The sequence below is a fragment of the Populus alba genome, chromosome 2 (assembly GCF_005239225.2).
Source record: "Populus alba chromosome 2, ASM523922v2, whole genome shotgun sequence".
Lineage (NCBI taxonomy): Eukaryota > Viridiplantae > Streptophyta > Magnoliopsida > Malpighiales > Salicaceae > Populus > Populus alba.
The window spans coordinates 8,650,908-8,670,031 of record NC_133285.1 but is presented as its reverse complement, the minus strand read 5'-3'; the positions used below and the strand labels follow the sequence as shown (position 1 = coordinate 8,670,031).

Here is a 19,124-nt window from a genome sequence, read left to right as displayed (position 1 = left end):
TGAATCTCAATAATAAAAATATATTTTGTATTTTGTATTTTGTATTTATTTATGAATTTATGGTTATTTTACTATTATAAATTGATTTTCCACTCAAAAGACAGCAATCATGCAAAATCAATATGGATTTGTGAAATTTATAGAAAAATTAAGAAATCAGTAATTTCTTGATATATTTTTTTTAAGATTTGATAGTTATTGTAAACGAAGTTTTCAAGTATTTTATATAAATTGTTACTGCACATTCTATTTTAGAATGAAGATAAACTTTAATTATTGTTTTTTAATGGTTATAAGTTTGAGCTTTTTCAGAAGTTTATTTGTAGGAGCGGAATGAAGAGGTGACAAGGAACCTGACCCCTGCAAGACATTAATTTTTTATTTGGTAATTAAATGTGAGTAGCTGTAAAATTTTTTAATGAGATACATCCTTCTTACAGTAAATATATTTGTTATCCTTTACTTTACTTTTGAATTCCTTTAACTTTGCCTTGATTTTGTGGTACCTACATGCCTACGTGGAAAGAAAATAATAAAAAAGTTATCAATGTGTTTTGCTAACTTTTCTCTCCCCTGCAGCCTTAGTGGCTGTTTGGCAATGCTAGTGCGGCTGCGGTTTAAAAAAAAAGCAGTAAAAAGCTGTTTGGTAACCACGAACCACAGGTTATTTGTACGTGGGTCCCACTAGAAAATGCGTTTCAATTGTCAAAAATGAAAAGCTATTATCTTTTGCTTTTCATGCGTTTCAGCTCTCTCTCATCACCGACGATTTCTAATTGCTTTCTTTAACAGTTCTCTCTGTCCCTCATCAATTTGCAATAACCTCTAATTTCTCAACGGTCACAACAAACACTGGAAGTGTAGATCTTTCATGCGGTTTCCTACGCCCAGTTTCACTACGCCCAAAATTTCACCAAAAATTTCTTCACTACGCCCAGTTTCCTTCACCTCTCAACTCACCACCGAACTTTCCCAACCACGGATTACGGTCAACCTCTAAAAACTTTCTTACGGTTGCAGATCAATTTGATGAACTAAAAAACCCCAATTTCCTTCCCCAAACCTTTCTCCTCTCTCTTCTCTTGCTACAACCCCGTTTCTATTTGCCCTAACCACCAACGCCAGACAAGCTTCCTCCTCCTCTGTCCATTCATTCAAACACAAACGTAAGGTCCACGAACAAAAACCAAGAGATTGGTCCCGGGAAAGGTCCACGAGCGAGATACCAGGTACTGTTTGTTCCCTTTGTCAATTCTAATTTCTCATGTTTCTCAAACTCTAATTTCTGTAATGGGTTTTTGATTTTGCAGAACACAGCTGCAACACCGCTGCAGAACAAAAACGCAGAGAGTGAGGTAAGTTCCTCCCTCAGCTCCATCTTCATTTTCGGTTTTTTAGATGAAAAATTTCATTGCTGCTGCATTGCTTTAAACAATTCCTTGAATTTATTTTTTTTCAATCTGGAGAGGCAAATGAGGAATCTTTTGAATTGTTGAATGCTCTGCTTCTTTTTTGGGTTTCGGTTCTTATGATTTAGCTTCTTGAATAGGAAGATCTGATGCTCTCTATGTTTCTGCTTTTGTCTTCAAGTCTCGGCTTCAATGGGTTTTTCTTAATTACTGGCAGCCAATGATGACAATACTATTTTCATGGTTTTTTTTTTCAATCTGGAGAGGCAAATGACCAATCTTTTGAATTGTTGAATGCTCTGCCTCTTATTTGGGTTTCGGTTCTTATGATTTAGCTTCTTGAATAGGAAGATTTGATGATCTCTATCTTTCTGCTTTTATGTCTTCAAGTCTCAGCTTTCATGGGTTTTTTTTATTACTGTGCTGGTAGCCTATGATGACAATTCTATTTTCCATTGAAAGCAGGTCTATGGATCTGCCTAGCTATTGAAATGCATGAACTAGGATGGTTTGAGGCTTGAATGGTTTTAGTTTTTTTTTTTTTTTTCCTATCTTCTTCTTCACAGGCTAAAAAAATTGCTCTGGACTTCTACTGTTTTTGTGCATGATGAGAAAACATAAAAAATAACAGTTATCCCTGGCTGATGCATTAGTGCTGATTATTGTTGAATCTGAAACTGTAGAGTTCTTTACAAGCTTTTTTTAATAAATTGTTGTAATCCCATCAGTGGTCTGTTTAACCGGGAAAAAAAAGTAATTCTATGTGTTGCTGCTTGATTCCTTTAGATTTATAGTAACTTTTTAAAGCTATTTTTGAACAGAAATATTTTTGATTTTTGCCATGCAGCACAAATGTTTTCGATTACAAATTTCGATTTACTGCTCACAGTCTTTGCAAGTTACAAACAGACATGCATACTTATCCCATTGCTAGGAAAAACCGTTGCATAGTCCTTTATTCTCCATTCATGAAATAAACTAAAAAAATGTGTTATGTCTCTTCGGAACTACTTCCAAAAACTGTTCTGGAATTGAAAACCTTCATTTCTGTGATGCTTTTGTGTACTTGGTTGATATACCATGTCAATTTTGTAGTAATCGTCGCTGAAAATTTAATTTATCTTCTAGGTCTCCATTGTGTATTTGTTTGTAGGACAAAGTTGCAGAACTGCGCTGGTCTGGACACCTATAGACTGAGGTAAGTTCCTGCCTTTATCTCCATCTTCATTTTCATTTTTTTAGATGAAAAATTGCATGTCTGTGTACCTGCATGATCAATTACCGTGTGTTCTGCAATTGATAAATTTCATAGCTGTTGTTAATTGTCTTCTGTTTACTGTGCCTTCATCAATTGTTTTGAATTTAGCAAAATTTAATTGCTTCTATATACTGCTTTGTTTGTTGTTCTTTGTTTTATGTACTTTAGCAAAATATATTCTATTCTATTTGTTTTTTCCCTTTGTTTTTGTCTTCCAAACAACATGATGGCAATGAAGTGTTGCTTGATAATTCAAATATTTTATCATGGCTGAAACTGAGTTTTTGAGCAGTTCAAAATTAATGGGTTGCAATTAGATTTCATTACAAATGAATGTGAACATTTCCCATTCAAATACATGCATGTGCTGAACATTTATTGTTTATATTATTGTTTTTATAGTCCACGGTTTATGTATGTGCCACTATTTATTTGATATCATTTATTGATTTCAATTTTTTTTTAAATGTGTTAAAAGATATCATGGAAGGTCTTGAATCTTTTGATAAGGCTGCTTGGACAAAAGACATGTTGCATATATTTTCTGATATATGCATTAAGGCAATTGATATGGGAATGAGACCTAATACTCATTTCGATAAAACGGGGTGGAAATTTCTTATAACATCATTTAAAGAAACAAACTGGGCATGCATTCACTAAAAACACAATTGAAAAACAAATGGGATGGATGCAAAAAAGGATTGGAGGATATGGAATAAGTTGGTTTCTGAAACCGGTGTTGGCTGGAATAGTGAAATAGGCACAATTGCAGCTAGTGATGAGTGGTGGAAACAAAAATTCAGGTACATTCCTTGTCATCCTAACAATTTCTTTTATTGTTTTCAAAATTCCAGCCCTAAAATTTTTTACTAGTATTGATCCTTCATTACTTGATTTAATTTATATGCAGGAAATTAGAGGAGCCAAAAAATTCAGACATGTCGGTATTGAGCCCTCTTTGAAGAATAAATTTGACCGAATGTATTCCAACATTGTCGCAACTGGAGCGTTTGCATGGGCTCCTTCATCAGGTGTTCCTGCCAGCAGTGGTGTTGATCCTGGTACAAAGCAATGCCGACATTGCTGATGATGGTTTGGAAGAGGGCAGCGGTGATTCAGAGGAAGATGTGATTCCAGATTTCTGCACTGACATGGCTCGAATGGTTGGAGAGATAAATATGTCTACCAGCAGCAATACAAAAAGCAGCGGCAAAAGAAAAGAACGAGATCATGCCGATGTGCGATGTAGAAAGAAAAAAACATCTGGAATTGGTGTTCAGCTGCTGACAAGGTGCAATAATCTTCTTGAGAGTATGTCGACCAAGAGTGATTCGACGTCTATTAATATGGATCGCGAAGGTTGTAGCATCCCCGAGGTGATGGCTGAGCTGCACTCAATTCCTGGAGTTTCAATTGAAGATGACTTCCACGACTTCGCTACGGAGTTTTCTCATGTCAAGAAGGAAAAGAGAAATGTGGGCCAGTATGGGCGATAACCAACAGAAGTTGAGATGGTTGCAGCGAATGTATGCACGAACTAAACGTGCTTAGCTGACATGGTATGATTTAAGTATCTTAACTGTTAATTCAATTAAGTATGTTCAAGTGCTTACGATATTTATACATGTTTATTTTTTTTGTTGCAGAGTAATGGGATGCCGGTTTTTAAAAGAGTAGTTTCCAATTGCCGAAGTTTGTTTTAGGCATTGTATTCTTCCACATTTGATTTTAAGGCATATGAGCATATGCATTTGCGGTAATTTATGAACTGTTATATTTTATTAAATTGCTTTTACGGGAGTTAACAAACTTGTATGAGAAATTGGTGGTTGTAATGTTGTATTTTATCTACGAATTACAATGTTCAATGGTTAATGTTAAATGGTTGCCCCTTTAATGGAATTGGTTGTTAATTTACATGAATTGGTTGTTCAAAATTACCTTAACTGTTTTGTTCAATTGGTTTTTGCTCTATTTCTTGACCAAGGCTGTGTGGTTGGTGAAAGGTTAGCTTTTTCATGTTCCCTCTGTGTTTTAAGGTGAAAGGTGAAAGGTTTCTGTGGAAGCCATTGCCTCATTTGCAGAGATTCTGTTGACAGTCTTGAGAAATGGAGTTAATTTTATGAACCCACCCTTAATATTTTGGCTAAAAAATGGGTTATGCCGGCTCCAAAGTTGACAAAACTGAACCTTTGGCTCTGTGCAAGGAACGGAGGAAGGTCATAAAGCAAGCGATTGATTCAAGGTACAATCTTGCAGCAGCTCATGTTTCTTACATAAACTCTCTTAAAAACATTGGTGTAGCTCTCCGACGATTTGCTGCAGCAGAGGTTTGATAGAGTCTTATCTGTCAACAACCTCAACTACTGAGCTTGACAAGTAACTTGGAATCAGTTTTTACTTATTTCCATGGCAGAGTAACTTGGAATTTGTTTGCATTGTAACTTGGAATCTGTTTATAACTTTTTTCCATGGCAGAGTAACTTGGAATTTGTTTGCATTGTAACTTGGAATCTGTTTTTAACTTTTTTCCATGGCAGAGTAACTTGGAATTTGGAATTTGTTTGCATTGTAACTTGAAATCTGTTTTTAACTTTTTTCCATGGCAGAGTAACTTGGAATTTGTTTGCATTGTAACTTGGAATCTGTTTTTAATTTTTTTCCATGGCAGAGTAACTTCGAATCTGTTTGCAGAGTAACTTGGAATCTGTTTTTAATTTTTTTACATGGCAGAGTAACTTGAAATTTGTTTGCATTGTAACTTGGAATCTGTTTTTAATTTTTTTCCATGGCAGAGTAACTTGGAATCTGTTTGCAGAGTAACTTGGAATCTGTTTTTAATTTTTTTACATGGCAGAGTAACTTGAAATTTGTTTGCATTGTAACTTGGAATCTGTTTTTAACTTTTTTCCATGGCAGAGTAACTTGGAATTTGTTTGCATTGTAACTTGGAATCTGTTTTTAATTTTTTTCCATGGCAGAGTAACTTGGAATTTGTTTGCATTGTAACTTGGAATCTGTTTTTAATTTTTTTCCATGGCAGAGTACTTTTACAGCACATGCATACATGTGAATGTACTTATGTTGAAAGCTGGAAAATTGTAAAATAGACGTAAAGAGCATATAAATTTTCTATATAAAGAGGAATGGTTGCATCATATTTTTTCAATGCAATAGCTTTGTTCATAACAAGCTTCTCAAAACCTCTCGGTTGCACCAAATACAAGCAAGTCGAATATTTCTTTTTGTTGGCTTTACAGGTATGGAAAAAACTTATGTTGATACAACTCTTTGATAGTTTTTTATTGAATGATATTTTAATTATTTCAAGTTTTTATTAACAACATATAAATTTTTTTCTTTTTTACATGTAATTGAAGTTATGGCTGATCCACGATTTTAATGACATATTTAATGAAGATTTCGATGGTAATTATGACAATATAATGAACCGCATTGTAGACCAAATTAATTATCCTAGTTGTGAAGGTAGTGGTGCCTCAGTTTGATGGTGTCGGAGATGATAGCAATGGAAACGACTCCGACGATAGTAATGATGATGACGGTGACAGTGATAGTGACAGTGACAGTGTGATGATGACAATGCATTTATTATAAGGAGGCATCTTGATAGGAAAAAATTAATTATATGCATAGCTGGAGCTGTAAACATGTATTATATTAATTATATGTTTAAAGAACCATGTATGGTTTCATATAACACAGGGATGCGTTGGTTGACGGAGGTTGTAAGAGGGCATTGGAAACGAAGTGTTAAACATGTTCAGGATGGACGCAACCACTTTATTGAGTTTTGTGCACTGAAATTAGAAACGCGTTATGGCTTAAAACCGTCAAGAAGAATGAGCGTTATTGAGAAGGTAGCAATGTTTCTATTTACAATAGCAGTTGGGGGGGGCGTCAAATAGACAAGTGCAGGAAAGATTCCAGCATTCAGGTGAAACTATTAGTCGATGTTTTAAAGAAGTGCTTAAATCATTACATTTGTTTGCTGTGGAAGTCATAAAACCAGAAGATCCACAATTTACGAGCACACCAAGAGAAATTGCTATGAATCCAAGATTTATGCCACATTTCAAGGTATGATGAATTTTTGTATAATTAAGTAGTTTAATTAAGTTGTTCAAAGGAGTATGAAATATGTTATAAATGTTTATGAGTACTAAATATTTTTGTTGTTTGTAGAATTGTGTCGGTGGCAATTGATGGAACACATGTTCGTGCCTGCATACCATCTGCAAATCAAATTCCATTTATTGGAAGAAAAGGTGTACCAACACAAAATTTCATGGCCGCATGTAGTTTCGACATGCAATTCATGTTTGTGTGGGCAGGATGGGAAGGCAGTGCACACGATACGCGTATTTTTCTTGAGGCAATTGACAATAGCAATATCCAATTTTCCAAAACCTCCAGAAGGTTGTGATTTTGACTAAATTGAAGATTTGATAATTGAAGGAATATAATTATTTTTTTTAAGTTTTGTTTAAAATTACAATGTTATTTTTTTCCAGGAAAATATTATTTGGTTGATGCTGGATATCCAAACGAGTATGGGATATTTGGGTCCCCTACAAAGGCGAGAGGTATCACTTCCAAGAATTTTAGGCGTCGTGGACAACCAAGTGGTCGGAAAGAAGTGTTTTAATCGTGCACACTCGTCATTACGTAACGTGATTGAACGTTCTTTTGGGGTATGGAAACAGAGGTGGAAAATTTTGCAAAACATGCTTGCTTATCCATACAAAACACAAGTTGAGATTGTAGTTGTATCAATGGCACTACATAATTATATTAGAAGGAGATCGCAAGATGATGCAGTTTTTTTCTGAGTATGATCGCAATCCCAATTTAATTCCAGATGACTTTTTACCTGATAGTGTTCAGGCTTCGGCTGTTCAAGGCTCACAGAGGCCTTCACGTATGGATTTTGTACGCGATGGAATTGCAAATAGTTTGATGGAACAATAAAGGAGTAACATTAATGTATAATGATTTTTTATTTTGTTATGTACTCATAATTACAAAACACCTATGTTTTGGAATTATATGTCTTTTGTCTATATATGTCCTTTTAATTAATTCAAATCAAATATAAAACACAAACCATGTTACGTGTTTGGAAGTGTGGTTGTTGTTGATTTTCGAAGTGATTTTTCACTAAAAAAAGCATGTCAATAATATTTTTATTATTTCTTAAAAATCATTTTTGATATCAGCACATCAAAATTATTTAAAAAACATCAAAACATAATAATTCAAAGCAAAAAAAAAATTAAATTTTTTGAAAAGTGCTTTTTGAACCACGGTTTTACCAAACACAAAAACTGTTTTTTTTCTACCACAATTTCAACCACAGTTTTTTAACCAAACACAAGAAACTGCTTTTTTTAAAACCACAACTTCAACCACAGTTTTAACCAAACACCAACTTTTTTTGAAATCAACCTCACAAAAAGTACTTTTTATTAAACTACTTTTTTTTAAACCGCAAACCACAAAAGCTACCACAATACCAAACACACCCTTAATATAAACGCCTACAGCGCAACTGTTCAATACAAATCATAAATAAAATTTTATTGTAGAAAGATGAAGTATAATATTGATTAATTTATTTTTTTATTAAACAGATATCAATAACTTAAATTTAAAATATATTTTTATTCTGTTTTGAGATATTTATTAAGAATTTGATGAGTTTTTTTATAATTTTTATAATTTTGCTTTTTTTTTTTTCATATATGCTAGTTCTAGAAATTTTATTTTTGAATTCTTGATAGTGATTTTTTTTTTCTAATTAATTAGATATATTTTATTGGTTTGTTTTGATTATGCTTGGATTTGTTTTTTTATGTTTTGTTTTTTAACAAAGCCACCAAAAATTATTAATTTTTTCTTACGATATATGTTTTGATTTTAGGTTGAACCATGAACAAACTAAGAAGAATTGATTATTTTTTGAAAAAAAAAAAATTTATTCACTAGTTGATAGGTTGAGTCAGCTTATTTTGACTCTTTCTATTTTGACAGTAACTACTGAACAAGCTTTCTCAGCAATGAAGATTGTTAAAATAAGATTTCACAGTAGGATGGAGGATGATTTTTTTGTAAATTATTTGATTATTTATATAGTAAAAAAAATTGCTTAAAGATTCACAATTGATGTGATAATTGATGATTTTTATTTTATGAAAGAATGATGGACATAATTAAAATAAATATGTAAGAATCATTCTTTATTATTTTTTACTTTATTTCAAAAGTTTATCAAACATAAAATAATGTTTCGCTTTAACTAATGTTTCTTATATAATTTGTATTTTTATATTTGATAAGTATAAAAACCAATAACATTAAAGTGATGGATACATCATGAAGATGAAATTAACTTCATTGTGTTAACTCAATTTGGTATTGGTCCAAACATTTTACCTTATATAAAGGTCATTACATGTTTGCAATAAGTTATTTGAATAAAACTAAATCATGCTGTTTTTTTTTTACAACTCATGTACAATAAATTAAAACAAATATTACATTCTGTTATTTTGTTTTTGGTCATCTCTAATAAATAATCCTAACTTTGCCCCTGCTTACATGATCATTAATTTTAAAATATGTAGAATTAATTGAGGTTTACATAAATTAATTCAAAAATTGATGTTAATAATAATAATAAAAAAATAAATTTCAATTACGAGCTTTTTGTTGCATCTTAATTTTGAATTCTTGAGCTGGAGACCCTGTAACCCTACATTGAGTGTTTTGAATTAAAATAGATATTTCTAGTTATTGGGTGTTAAATGCATAATTGTAAAAATAATAAAGCTAAATAGAAAATAAAAATAATCATGGATCCCATTTTTAAACTATTTCTTTCAAAATCTTAAATGCACGTATGGTGTAAATAGCTAATATATCAAAACATTTTGAAAATTTTAAAACATTTAAACCTTAGGGATCAATATAAAACATCTCTAAACTTATAGGGCAAAAACAGTTTTACCCATTGTTTTCCACTTTTTTGTTGTTTCCATTTAAATTAGGGATGATGATTTTCATTTCAGTCCAATTTTTACCTATACAAATAATCAAATAAAAATTTTATAAAATACAAAAAATAAAACTAAAATTGGTTCCAACCGACCGGTTTCAGTTTGGTTCAATTTGATTATTCTATATCAAAAACCGAAACTCAACCGATCGATTTTGATTATATTCAGTTTTGTTTGGTTTGGTTATTTTATATTAAAACAAAAAATTATATTGTTTTTTGGGTTTTTTTTTACTTTTTGATGGATTTGGGTTTGTTCGGTTTTGTCGGTTCAGTTTGGTTTATTTTTAACTAAACTGGTTTGGTTCGACTAAGGTTTTTTGGTTTCAGGTTTATGAAACCAAAACCGAACTAAACCAAATATTTCTTTAAATATTTTAAATGATCTAATTATTTTTTTGTGGTTTTTTTTTAAATTTCTTTTTTAGTTTTTTAAATTTAATTAGTTTATTGATTTTTTTTACTCATTTTTAATTTTAAATGGCGCGTGGAAAATAATTGAGAAGTGGTTTTTTTGTTGTGGTAATGTGAATGACAGGATCACTACACAGGGCTACGTTCATGGAAATCTCCTTTTCACGAGTGTGACAGGATCACTACTTTATCACGCTGAACCGGCCGAGCAGTAAGATTAGAGGCTTCAAACTTTATTTTTTCGCCAAGTAAACTACAATCTGAAGAGAAGACGGGAAAAAAGAAAGAAAAAGAGTTGTCACTTGTCAATACTGGTGAGTAATCAGTTTATACAACTAGAAAATCAGGTACGTTAACTGCCTGTTTGTTTGATGTTTTGTTAATAATTATTTTTAAAATATTTTTTTATTTAAAATTATATTAAAATAATATAATCTTTTAAAAATTTACTTTTAAAATCAACACATTAATTATTTATAATAATAAATATATCAAACATTAACTTCCCTTCCAACCTTAAGTTTTGTTAATTTTTTAGGTTAGTTTTTTCCAAAAAAATAATAAAAAAAATAGTTTGTTTAGTAATGTTATAGTTGTTGTTTTTTTTAAAAAAATTTATTTGTAATATTAATATAATAAAACATTAAATATATATATATATATAAATTAATTTAAAATAAAATAAAAATTGAATTTCTTCAGAAGCACGGTAATACTGGTTGCCAAACAGGTGCGACCACAAATCTTAACATTGCTGTGAAACTTTTAATTAACATCAACTGTTCATTGTTAATAACGACTCCTCCCTCTCTCTATATCTCTACGCGTCACTAATAACTAATAAGCCATAAGCAGCATCTCTCGAAAACTATAATCAATAAGGGTGCTGTGGCACTGTGCCGTGCTTTGCTTTGCTTTAATTATTAACTCTTCGTTAATTAAAGCTGGGAGGAGATTAATATAAAGTGGCGTCATAAGTTAAAAGCAGTAAATGAAGAAAGCATGGCGTGTTGCTATCAGGTTTCCTTGGGAGGAGGAATAGTGGCTGTGGCCGCATCTTCGTTTCCCGTTAATTCAAAATTAAAACCGTTTCCTGCTCTCAAAGCAGAGCTTCCCAAACCCATGGCTTCTGATCTCTCTCCTGACCGTTCGATCTTCCACGATGCCTCCTCCTCTAATCCCCGCCGCGACCTCGTTTTCATCGTTAATCCCCGAGGTTTTTCTCTCTTTCTCTCTTGCATTTCCTGTTTGTTTCTTGAGAAAATTCAGATAAAAAACAACAACTATTATTCGGAGCAGGGGCTAATGGGAGGACAGGCAAGGATTGGAAGAAACTGCTTCCATATCTCCGGTCTCGCCTCGATAAAAATTGTAACGTGAGAACCCCTTTTCGTTGATTTTAATGCCAACTCCACTTTCGAATTAAATAGTGCTGATTTTTTTGTGTTTGTTTTATTTAAAATATCGGCAGATATGTGAATCTCTGACTTCAGGTCCATATCATGCAATTGACATTACAAGAGAGGTATATTTTGAGACTGAACTGGTTTAGGGTTTTCACTAAATAAGACAGATTGAATTATATCAAATCTAATTGGTTGCAGGCAATAAGGGAGGGTGCTGATGCTGTGGTTGCTGTTGGAGGTGATGGTACTCTTCACGAGGTCAGACCTGGCTTTTCATCTGATTAGATTAACAAATACAGAAAATCAACTTACAAAATATGCCATTTTTGGTGGTCAATGACTGTCTCTCATCAACCGTGGCTTCAAATAAGCAGGTTGTTAATGGATTCTTTTGGGCTGGGAAACCTGTCGCCATTCACAATAGAGAGGCTACACGTTCAACTGCTCTTGGTGTAAGTGTTGCCATTCTGTTCTTGTATTTGTTCATTTCCTGCTATGTGGTAATGTTTGATTATATGTTTACTTTTAGCATCACTGCAAAGCTAGGTTTCCAATTCCATGGTGTGGATGTTAGATATAATTATGTTTTTATCTTTCTACAGCTCATACCCTTAGGGACTGGGTCTGACTTTGCTAGAACATTGGGCTGGTTAGTTGGTTCTACTGCAATCTGGATTAATCTGGTATGAGTTATTGATGAGATACTATTTGCTCCTGATCATGACAGATGTGTTTATCATCACTTGCTTTTGTTAGGAAAAATGATCCTCATGAAGCCATTGATCGAATTGCTAAAGGTACTCAATCTTTTATTTTCCCAATGCATCGAGTTTGTTTTGGTCAACCAGCAGAAGAGGATTCACTCGCAGAGAATTTTTATGATCTAGTCATTATTCTATTAATGTTTTTCTTCTGTGTATAAAAACCCTGCTGGAGCTGTTCTGCAGGGCTGAGATCACCAGTGGATGTTGGTGTAATTACTGGAGAAAGTGAAGAAGAGTCTCATTACTTCATAAATGTTGCTGATATTCATCTGTAAGTTTAACCTGGAAGTTTTGCCGTTCGCTCGGTAAATGCTTGTGCCAGTCTTAAAAAAGTTGCTCTGCGATTTACAGGAGTGCCAAGGCTGGTTACTTTGCATCACGATACAAGAGATTCGGAAACCTATGCTATGTTATAGGTGCTCTGCAAGCTTTTATGGGGCATAAAAACCAAGACCTTAGAATCAAGGCGAGTCTAGTCAAAACGAATTCAGAAAAATGTCTTGTGCTGTGCACTTTTCTTATATCCATACCATTGTGAAATCATATGCTTCTTATGATGTGCACTTTCCTTTAAGAGTGCCAATTGTCCATTTGTCCTCACTCCACAGAATCTTGTGCATATAGGTCAATGAAGGTGAGTGGGAAACATGTTCTCTAGTGACAGCTCTTTGCATTGGAAATGCCAAGTACTTTGGCGGTGGCATGAAAATTACTCCAAATGCTGACCCTTCCAGTGGAAACTTTGAGGTCGAGTACATTTATTAATTCACGAAAAGTACTTCTGTAGCATAACATAAATCAAGCATTTTGCATTATCTTTTATTTTGGCTGTATTCTATTTTGCAGGTTGTGATTCTGCAGGACTTTAAGTGGTATGACTTCATTCTGAAGCTACATAGACTGTACAATGGGACACATTTATCAGTGAAGAATGTATCTTCAAGAAGGTAGGGTACCTCCTGTAAATGAAACTGTTGTTCGTGATTATTCAATACTGGTCTTTTGCTATTTTTGGTGAAGCCATTCTATTCAAACTATCAAGTATTCAACTAATACAGCCGAGGAAAAGGTTCATTGGGTCTTGAATCATGCAATCTGATATTAATTCTTCTTTGGGTTAATCATATTTTTTCTGCAATGTATAATAAAAGTGGTTCTATCCTCTGGCTTTTGGGCTGCGATAAATAGCAGCAGGACTCAGACTTCTTGTAGTTTAGCCAGTTCTGTTCAGTTCAGTTTGATCATAGTGCAGACGAGTTTCAACTCAGTAGGAAGTGTTTAATTGCTATTTATACTCTTCTCAAATCTTGCAGTGTATTTTCCATTGAAGTGGAGGACATTTCTGGCAGTGGAAGCATTTATGTTCAGTCTGATGGGGAACATTTAGGGTTTCTTCCCCGAAAGTTTGGTATTTTGCCTTCTGCCATTGAGATGATATGCTGACATGAATCCACAAGAACAATTCAATTAGTAACATGAGCTTATGCATTCGATTTCTTCAAGCTGATGCATCTTATTCACATTCTTCGGATGGAAAAATAGCAGCAGGGGACAGCGTAGAAAGGAGAGGCGCCCATGAGTTTGCCCCAGCAGTGATGAAGTACTTAACATGAATAGAGCCGGTGACATTTTGGTGGCGTGGGATAATTTCTTGCGGCATTTTTAGGTCGCGCGAACCATCAGTTTGGGGTTTTTGACAGTTGGAGGCCTGGTTTTGATATGTTATCGAGATATGAGTCCGGATATTGCCACTGAGTTCATGAGAGGCTGCAATGGAACTTTGTTTTTTTAGACCGGTAACAAATGATTTCAGGTTTTATGAGCATCGATTTTAGAATTTCCTTCTTGTAGTTATTGTTATTGTTATTATTTTATTAATATACTAAAAAGAAATGGTATTTTACCATAGAAATAGCACAATTGAAAAAACAAATCAAAATTTTACATGGTGACAAATTTATAATTTGTTTTTTAGAAAATAAGTCTTTTTTATATTTCATATTTCATATTTTTATATTTTTTATATCTGCCGATAATTTAAATAAAAAAAACACAAAAAAATCAGCACCAATGATTTAACACAGACAAAATGCACTGATACTTATCAAAATCTTGTTTGTTAAAAACAATTTGAACATACCTTTTGTTATTAAATTTCTTGAAGAAATTGATGCCAACAACGAGGAGAGTTTGTGGGAGAGGAGAGGATGTGACATAGAAGGTGAATATTTCTTTAATTTTGTTTTCAAAAAATGATTTGTGCTCAAGTTTTTTTTTTTATAATTGTGTATTTCAATATAGATAGAGAGAGAGAGAGAAAGCCGAGCACGAGGAGAGAGAATGAGATGTGTGATCATTGTTAAGTGGAATTAATATATAAGGGAGCTAGCGTCATTTCGTTTTTTTTTTTTTTTAAAACCGGTTTATGACCACGAATGAAAAATTTTAATATTTAAAAAATTAATTGCAAAGTTAAAAAAAAAAACAAATATTAGGGTGATCAACATTTTTTTTTTTTAATATTAGATTGATTGAAAATTGAGTTTTAATAATTTTATTTATTTATTTTCATAAGGTTATTCTAATTTTATGATCCGAGTTAACTTTGTTTATTTTTTAGATTCTTTTTTAATTTAATATTTTTTAATTGTACTTCATAATTATTTTTTTAATTTGCTTTATATAATATTATCCTGATTTTATGAACTTTTCAACCGCTCAATCTTTTTTTTTTATCAATTTTATTTTTTAATAATAGGTTATTTGGGTATTAGGTTTCGTATTTTTTTTCAATTTGTTTTTTGTGTAGCTATCTTAGTTTCATGGATTATATTTTTATTTCTTGATTTCAATTCTGGAAATGAAGATTTGTAGTTTTTATTTATTTATAAAATTATTCATGTCTCATAATTCAAGTTACAGGTTTAATATATTAGCTTGAGTTGATCTAAGTTATTCTTTTTTTGTTTTTTTAACTTTTTTTTTTTTTTATTTCACCTCTTAGATTAGTTAGAAATTAGAATTTATATTTTTTTTCCAATATATTTTATATAAGAACATATTGATCTTATGACATGGTATCGTAATTTTAATAGGTTAATTCATGTTAATTCTAATATTTTTTATAGTTTAATATATTTTTTTAAGTTTTTAATTAATATTAGATTGGTTATCAACTGATAATCTATTTTGATTTGTTTATAATTATAATTTTTTATTAAAAAACATTGTTATATTTTTACACGAAAAAATAATCAAATTCGTTACGCAAAACCGGTCAATGATCTCGTGCACTCGAATTAAAGTGGCTTGGCTGAGATAAACGGATAGCTTTTACGTTTTAACAGTTTGTCGTCAAACAAAATTTCAATCACTCATCTGTTTTCCCGTGGCCACCATTTGTCGAAGGCTTTAGATATTTCAAAGGAACCGTGGAAGTTCAATTCCTCTCGAGGATCGCTCCCGTCTCTCTCTAAATGACAACCTCCCTCTCCTTTGCTTCCACCACTCCCCGTCTAAAATCCCACCACCACCACAGCATCATTTTCTCACCAAATTACAATGGCAAACTCAACAGAATTCGATGCAATGGAGAACGCCCAACAAGCAATTCTTCGTCCCCTAAACAAGAATCCGAACCAGAAAATGCACTGCTCAAGGTAGCTTGGTATAGCTCCGAGCTTCTAGGAATTGCCGCTTCATTTTTCCGTTCACCTTCCAATAGTAGCACTGAAGCTTCTGAAAAGGATATCAAACTTGGCAAAGATGTTTCGGGTGCCATTGATCGTGCTGTTGTGGTGGAGACCATCAAAGAGGACTTCCAAAAATCGTATTTTGTCACAGGTTTCTTGAAATTTACTTTTCAATCCTCTCTCTCTCTCTCTCTCTCTCTATCCTTTGGCTTGGTTTTTATTCAAGTTGTTCCCTGACGAGAAAGCTTCGACATCCATCTCGAGATAACGAAAACGAAAACGTCGAAAACGGATCTATGCTTACCATGTGATTTACACGGAGGTTTTGTTGGTTTCAAAATCTGTTGTAGCTACATTCAGACCAACTGGTATATACAAATAGCTAAGGAATCCCTGTTGTAGGATCAAAGTCAGCTCAGTCAAACTTCAAATTCTAGTTATAGCCCCAAACATTTACATAACCACTTGAAACATTTGCATTTATGAAAGAAAATGGTAACCGTTCATGTCCTGAAATGTCATCGAATATGTTCAAGAAGTCACCCTGCTCTTTCCCTTCTTGGTTTCTAGCACCAAAACTGAGGCTCAAGCTTTAGAGAAAGCAAGAGAACAAAGAGAACAGAGAAGAATCTTGCCATGGTCATGGACACACTAACCAAATAAACGAGTTTTGCGAAGTTATTCTCCACTTGTGTTGTGTTTAAGCTTAATCCGTCTGCATATGTCTAGTCCTTGATAATGAGACATATTGCTCGGTCCATTTGTGATAGTTGAACTTCATGGTCCATCTTTTTAATGATCAGGGAGCCTTACGCTTGAGGCATATGAAGAGAATTGTGAATTTGCCGATCCAGCTGGTTCCTTTAAAGGACTTCAACGTTTCAAACGGAACTGTACAAATTTTGGATTGCTTATCGAGAAGTCAAATATGAAGCTTACGAAGTGGGAAGACTTTGAGGTAATCATCTCATGGAATCTACATTCAAATATGATCCAGTTGCTAGCTCTGATTTCTTTCTATAATACATGTCAGTCTGGGTATTATGATTAATGGGAACTGCCTGCTCAAGATCAACTAATGTCATGGGTGTTTCTATGATTTTATCTTATTTTGGCAGGGGTTCTTTCAGAACTCTTATTCTATTGAATTTGATACAGGACAAGGGAATTGGACACTGGCGGTTCAGTTGTGTCATGTCATTTCCTTGGAAGCCCATTCTTTCTGGTATGTTTCGTGCTCTACGTGCCAAGATTGTATATATCGACATGCTGATTACCTCATTGGAGGTTAATTATTTAGTTCTCTATGTAATATGTTGCAGCTACTGGATACACGGAATACTACTTTGACGAACAATCTGGAAGAGTATGCAGGTAACTGGTAACAGAAACGAAACATGGTACTCCATAACTTTGTAATGCACTGTTCCAATTGGTTTAGCCTTCGAAATATTTTCAGGCATGTGGAGCATTGGAATGTTCCCAAAATGGCACTGCTAAAGCAGCTTCTGAAGCCCAGCCAAGGTTTTTGGGGTGGTAGAAAAACAAGTGCTTGAAGAATTAACGCATGACTGGACCTCGTGACTGATATGGGTTTCCAGGAGATGGATTAATAATTATGGTGTCCCAGATCATGCATTGTTGGGGGTGGAATGAGCAGGGATCACTGTGCATGATGGAGAATCCTAGCAAGAAAAATAAAGCTTGTTATGACTTGTACTTTTTTTAGAGTCCAGCCATGTACATAGTTACAAGTTACATGTAATAACAACTCAATGAGAATCAAAGGAAAAGATCAAGTGGTTATGGTCAGAGCTTCTGTTTGTCTCAAAATCACTGATCTTTAGCTATGTTATGCATTGTTTTAATATGTTGTCGTCCTGTTTTATTTGCCCACTCGCTTGGTTTAAAAGCTCCATCTCTGTGTCTCTGGATCGCACCTCATCTTCCTTCTAGTTACAAGCATATCCGAAAAAAATTGTTCATGGGTGCCTCAGCTTCTCCATGCCTTCGAAAAGCTATAAGTTGACACTGGATCGAAGATTGATTCGGTATTTCCGATATCGAATTCGGTGACACGGGATCGAAGAGTGATTCGGTATTTCCGATATCAAATTCGGTGGCATGCTCGCGGAGTCTGGCCGTGGCTCAGCCAAGATCGTGTTCTCTGGTGTAAAACTCTGCGAAATGCATGTGCTTTCAAACTTCTTTCGCTCATTGCCAGTCGCCCACCACCACACGTTCACGAGAATGGCAAGCTTTTGGATTTAATCCAACAATAAAAACACGGAAAACGTCGTCAAAATCTCGTTTAAAACGGTTTTTGTGTATTAATAACAGCAAATCAGTAAATTAGGATAAAAGTTTTAAGAAGTGATGTTACATAGATTTTCATTAAAAAAAAAAAAAACCTCCATGCTATTTGGGCTCAGCCCAAACAATTTGGTCACTCCACGCTGTTTCATGCCATTAAAGCCCAAGGCCCAAGCGATCAAATTTTCTCTTGCTCACTCCTATAGTTTTTTTTTCTCATATTTATATTCCCTCCCTCTCTCACACGTCTTCTGCCTCTCTCTCCCCTTTTTTACTACACGGGTGTTCAGTTTGCACGCACTACACCTTTTGTAGTTACAATGAGTACGCACATAAACTTTTTATACTTTTAATGAAAGGTTTTTCTTGCAACCACACATTTTTATGCAAGCTGGCGGCATATTCTCTAATTAACATTGCAAACCCACACCATATTTTATATAATTAAATGTCTTTTTTCTTCATCAAAGTCTATTTGTAGTTAACATATTACTGGCATTCAATAACTACTTCACTGATAAAACTTTATGAAAAGAATAAAAAACAAATTTAATACATAAAATGTTAAAAAGAAATGAAATTGAAAAGAATATATCTAATTTTATAAGTTATTTTAAATAAAATAAATGACAATAAAAAGAAAGGATATTAGATTTGATAGATAAAAAGTTAGAAAAAAAATCAATTTCATAAATTATTTTAAATAAAAAAATAAAAATTAAGTCTTATAAATAAAAAAATTTAATTAATAAAATAATAAGAGAAAATTAAATAATAATTACAAAAA

General features: G+C 33.2%; 3 protein-coding genes, 1 long non-coding RNA gene, 2 other non-coding genes and 2 pseudogenes across 8 annotated transcripts; all 8 read left to right on the top strand.

Annotated features, from left to right (window-relative positions):
- Positions 1 to 1,006: 1,006 nt before the first annotated feature.
- Positions 1,007 to 3,300, top strand: LOC118057802 (uncharacterized). The gene is made up of 4 exons (XR_004689029.2): positions 1,007 to 1,229; positions 1,311 to 1,355; positions 2,563 to 2,607; positions 3,146 to 3,300. It is a non-coding gene; the product is annotated as an uncharacterized lncRNA (long non-coding RNA).
- Positions 1,480 to 1,562, top strand: LOC118057839 (small nucleolar RNA snoR64a; annotated as a pseudogene).
- Positions 1,687 to 1,769, top strand: LOC118057840 (small nucleolar RNA snoR64a; annotated as a pseudogene).
- LOC118057836 (small nucleolar RNA snoR20a) lies at positions 1,839 to 1,926 on the top strand. Its single transcript, XR_004689040.1, has one exon. It is a non-coding gene; the product is annotated as a small nucleolar RNA snoR20a (small nucleolar RNA).
- LOC118057838 (small nucleolar RNA R38) lies at positions 2,006 to 2,091 on the top strand. Its single transcript, XR_004689042.1, has one exon. It is a non-coding gene; the product is annotated as a small nucleolar RNA R38 (small nucleolar RNA).
- Positions 3,301 to 3,354: 54 nt separating the features above from the next.
- Positions 3,355 to 4,166, top strand: LOC140955290 (uncharacterized). The gene is made up of 3 exons (XM_073407548.1): positions 3,355 to 3,473; positions 3,581 to 3,614; positions 3,702 to 4,166. Exons 1-3 carry the CDS (start codon positions 3,355 to 3,357, stop codon positions 4,164 to 4,166), a joined length of 618 nt encoding a protein of 205 aa, XP_073263649.1.
- A 6,867-nt stretch (positions 4,167 to 11,033) lies between these two features.
- On the top strand, positions 11,034 to 14,244 carry LOC118057801 (sphingoid long-chain bases kinase 2, mitochondrial). Of its 2 annotated transcripts, XM_035070514.2 has the most exons (12): positions 11,035 to 11,378; positions 11,462 to 11,538; positions 11,634 to 11,687; positions 11,767 to 11,826; positions 11,943 to 12,020; positions 12,171 to 12,217; positions 12,325 to 12,365; positions 12,516 to 12,603; positions 12,684 to 12,798; positions 12,957 to 13,079; positions 13,179 to 13,279; positions 13,646 to 14,244. In XM_035070514.2, exons 1-12 carry the CDS (start codon positions 11,165 to 11,167, stop codon positions 13,773 to 13,775), a joined length of 1,128 nt encoding a protein of 375 aa, XP_034926405.1. In that variant the 5' UTR covers positions 11,035 to 11,164; the 3' UTR covers positions 13,776 to 14,244. The 2 variants fall into 2 exon arrangements, with proteins under 2 accessions (XP_034926406.1, XP_034926405.1); XM_035070515.2 differs by lacking the exon at positions 12,171 to 12,217 and having other exon boundaries at positions 11,034 to 11,378; positions 12,296 to 12,365.
- Positions 14,245 to 15,686: 1,442 nt separating this feature from the next.
- Positions 15,687 to 17,920, top strand: LOC118057800 (uncharacterized). 2 transcript variants are annotated; one of them, XM_073407392.1, is made up of 5 exons: positions 15,687 to 16,175; positions 16,828 to 16,982; positions 17,143 to 17,249; positions 17,347 to 17,398; positions 17,484 to 17,920. In XM_073407392.1, exons 1-4 carry the CDS (start codon positions 15,809 to 15,811, stop codon positions 17,372 to 17,374), a joined length of 657 nt encoding a protein of 218 aa, XP_073263493.1. In that variant the 5' UTR covers positions 15,687 to 15,808; the 3' UTR covers positions 17,375 to 17,398; positions 17,484 to 17,920. The 2 variants fall into 2 exon arrangements, with proteins under 2 accessions (XP_073263493.1, XP_034926404.1); XM_035070513.2 differs by having other exon boundaries at positions 15,694 to 16,175; positions 17,183 to 17,249.
- The last annotated feature ends 1,204 nt before the right edge of the window (positions 17,921 to 19,124 follow it).

Excerpts from the sequence above, each read along its gene's own strand:
- LOC140955290 (XM_073407548.1), top strand. The coding sequence starts at position 3,355 with ATGGATGCAAAAAAGGATTGGAGGATATGGAATAAGTTGGTTTCTGAA. Across the intron at positions 3,474-3,580 it reads TGGTGGAAACAAAAATTCAG|GAAATTAGAGGAGCCAAAAA; the intron begins GTACATTCCTTG and ends ATTTATATGCAG. Across the intron at positions 3,615-3,701 it reads CAAAAAATTCAGACATGTCG|GTGTTCCTGCCAGCAGTGGT; the intron begins GTATTGAGCCCT and ends CTCCTTCATCAG.
- LOC118057801 (XM_035070514.2), top strand. The coding sequence starts at position 11,165 with ATGGCGTGTTGCTATCAGGTTTCCTTGGGAGGAGGAATAGTGGCTGTG. Across the intron at positions 12,799-12,956 it reads ACCAAGACCTTAGAATCAAG|GTCAATGAAGGTGAGTGGGA; the intron begins GCGAGTCTAGTC and ends TTGTGCATATAG. Across the intron at positions 13,280-13,645 it reads AAGAATGTATCTTCAAGAAG|TGTATTTTCCATTGAAGTGG; the intron begins GTAGGGTACCTC and ends CAAATCTTGCAG.
- LOC118057800 (XM_035070513.2), top strand. The coding sequence starts at position 15,809 with ATGACAACCTCCCTCTCCTTTGCTTCCACCACTCCCCGTCTAAAATCC. Across the intron at positions 16,983-17,182 it reads CGAAGTGGGAAGACTTTGAG|GACAAGGGAATTGGACACTG; the intron begins GTAATCATCTCA and ends AATTTGATACAG. Across the intron at positions 17,250-17,346 it reads TTGGAAGCCCATTCTTTCTG|CTACTGGATACACGGAATAC; the intron begins GTATGTTTCGTG and ends AATATGTTGCAG.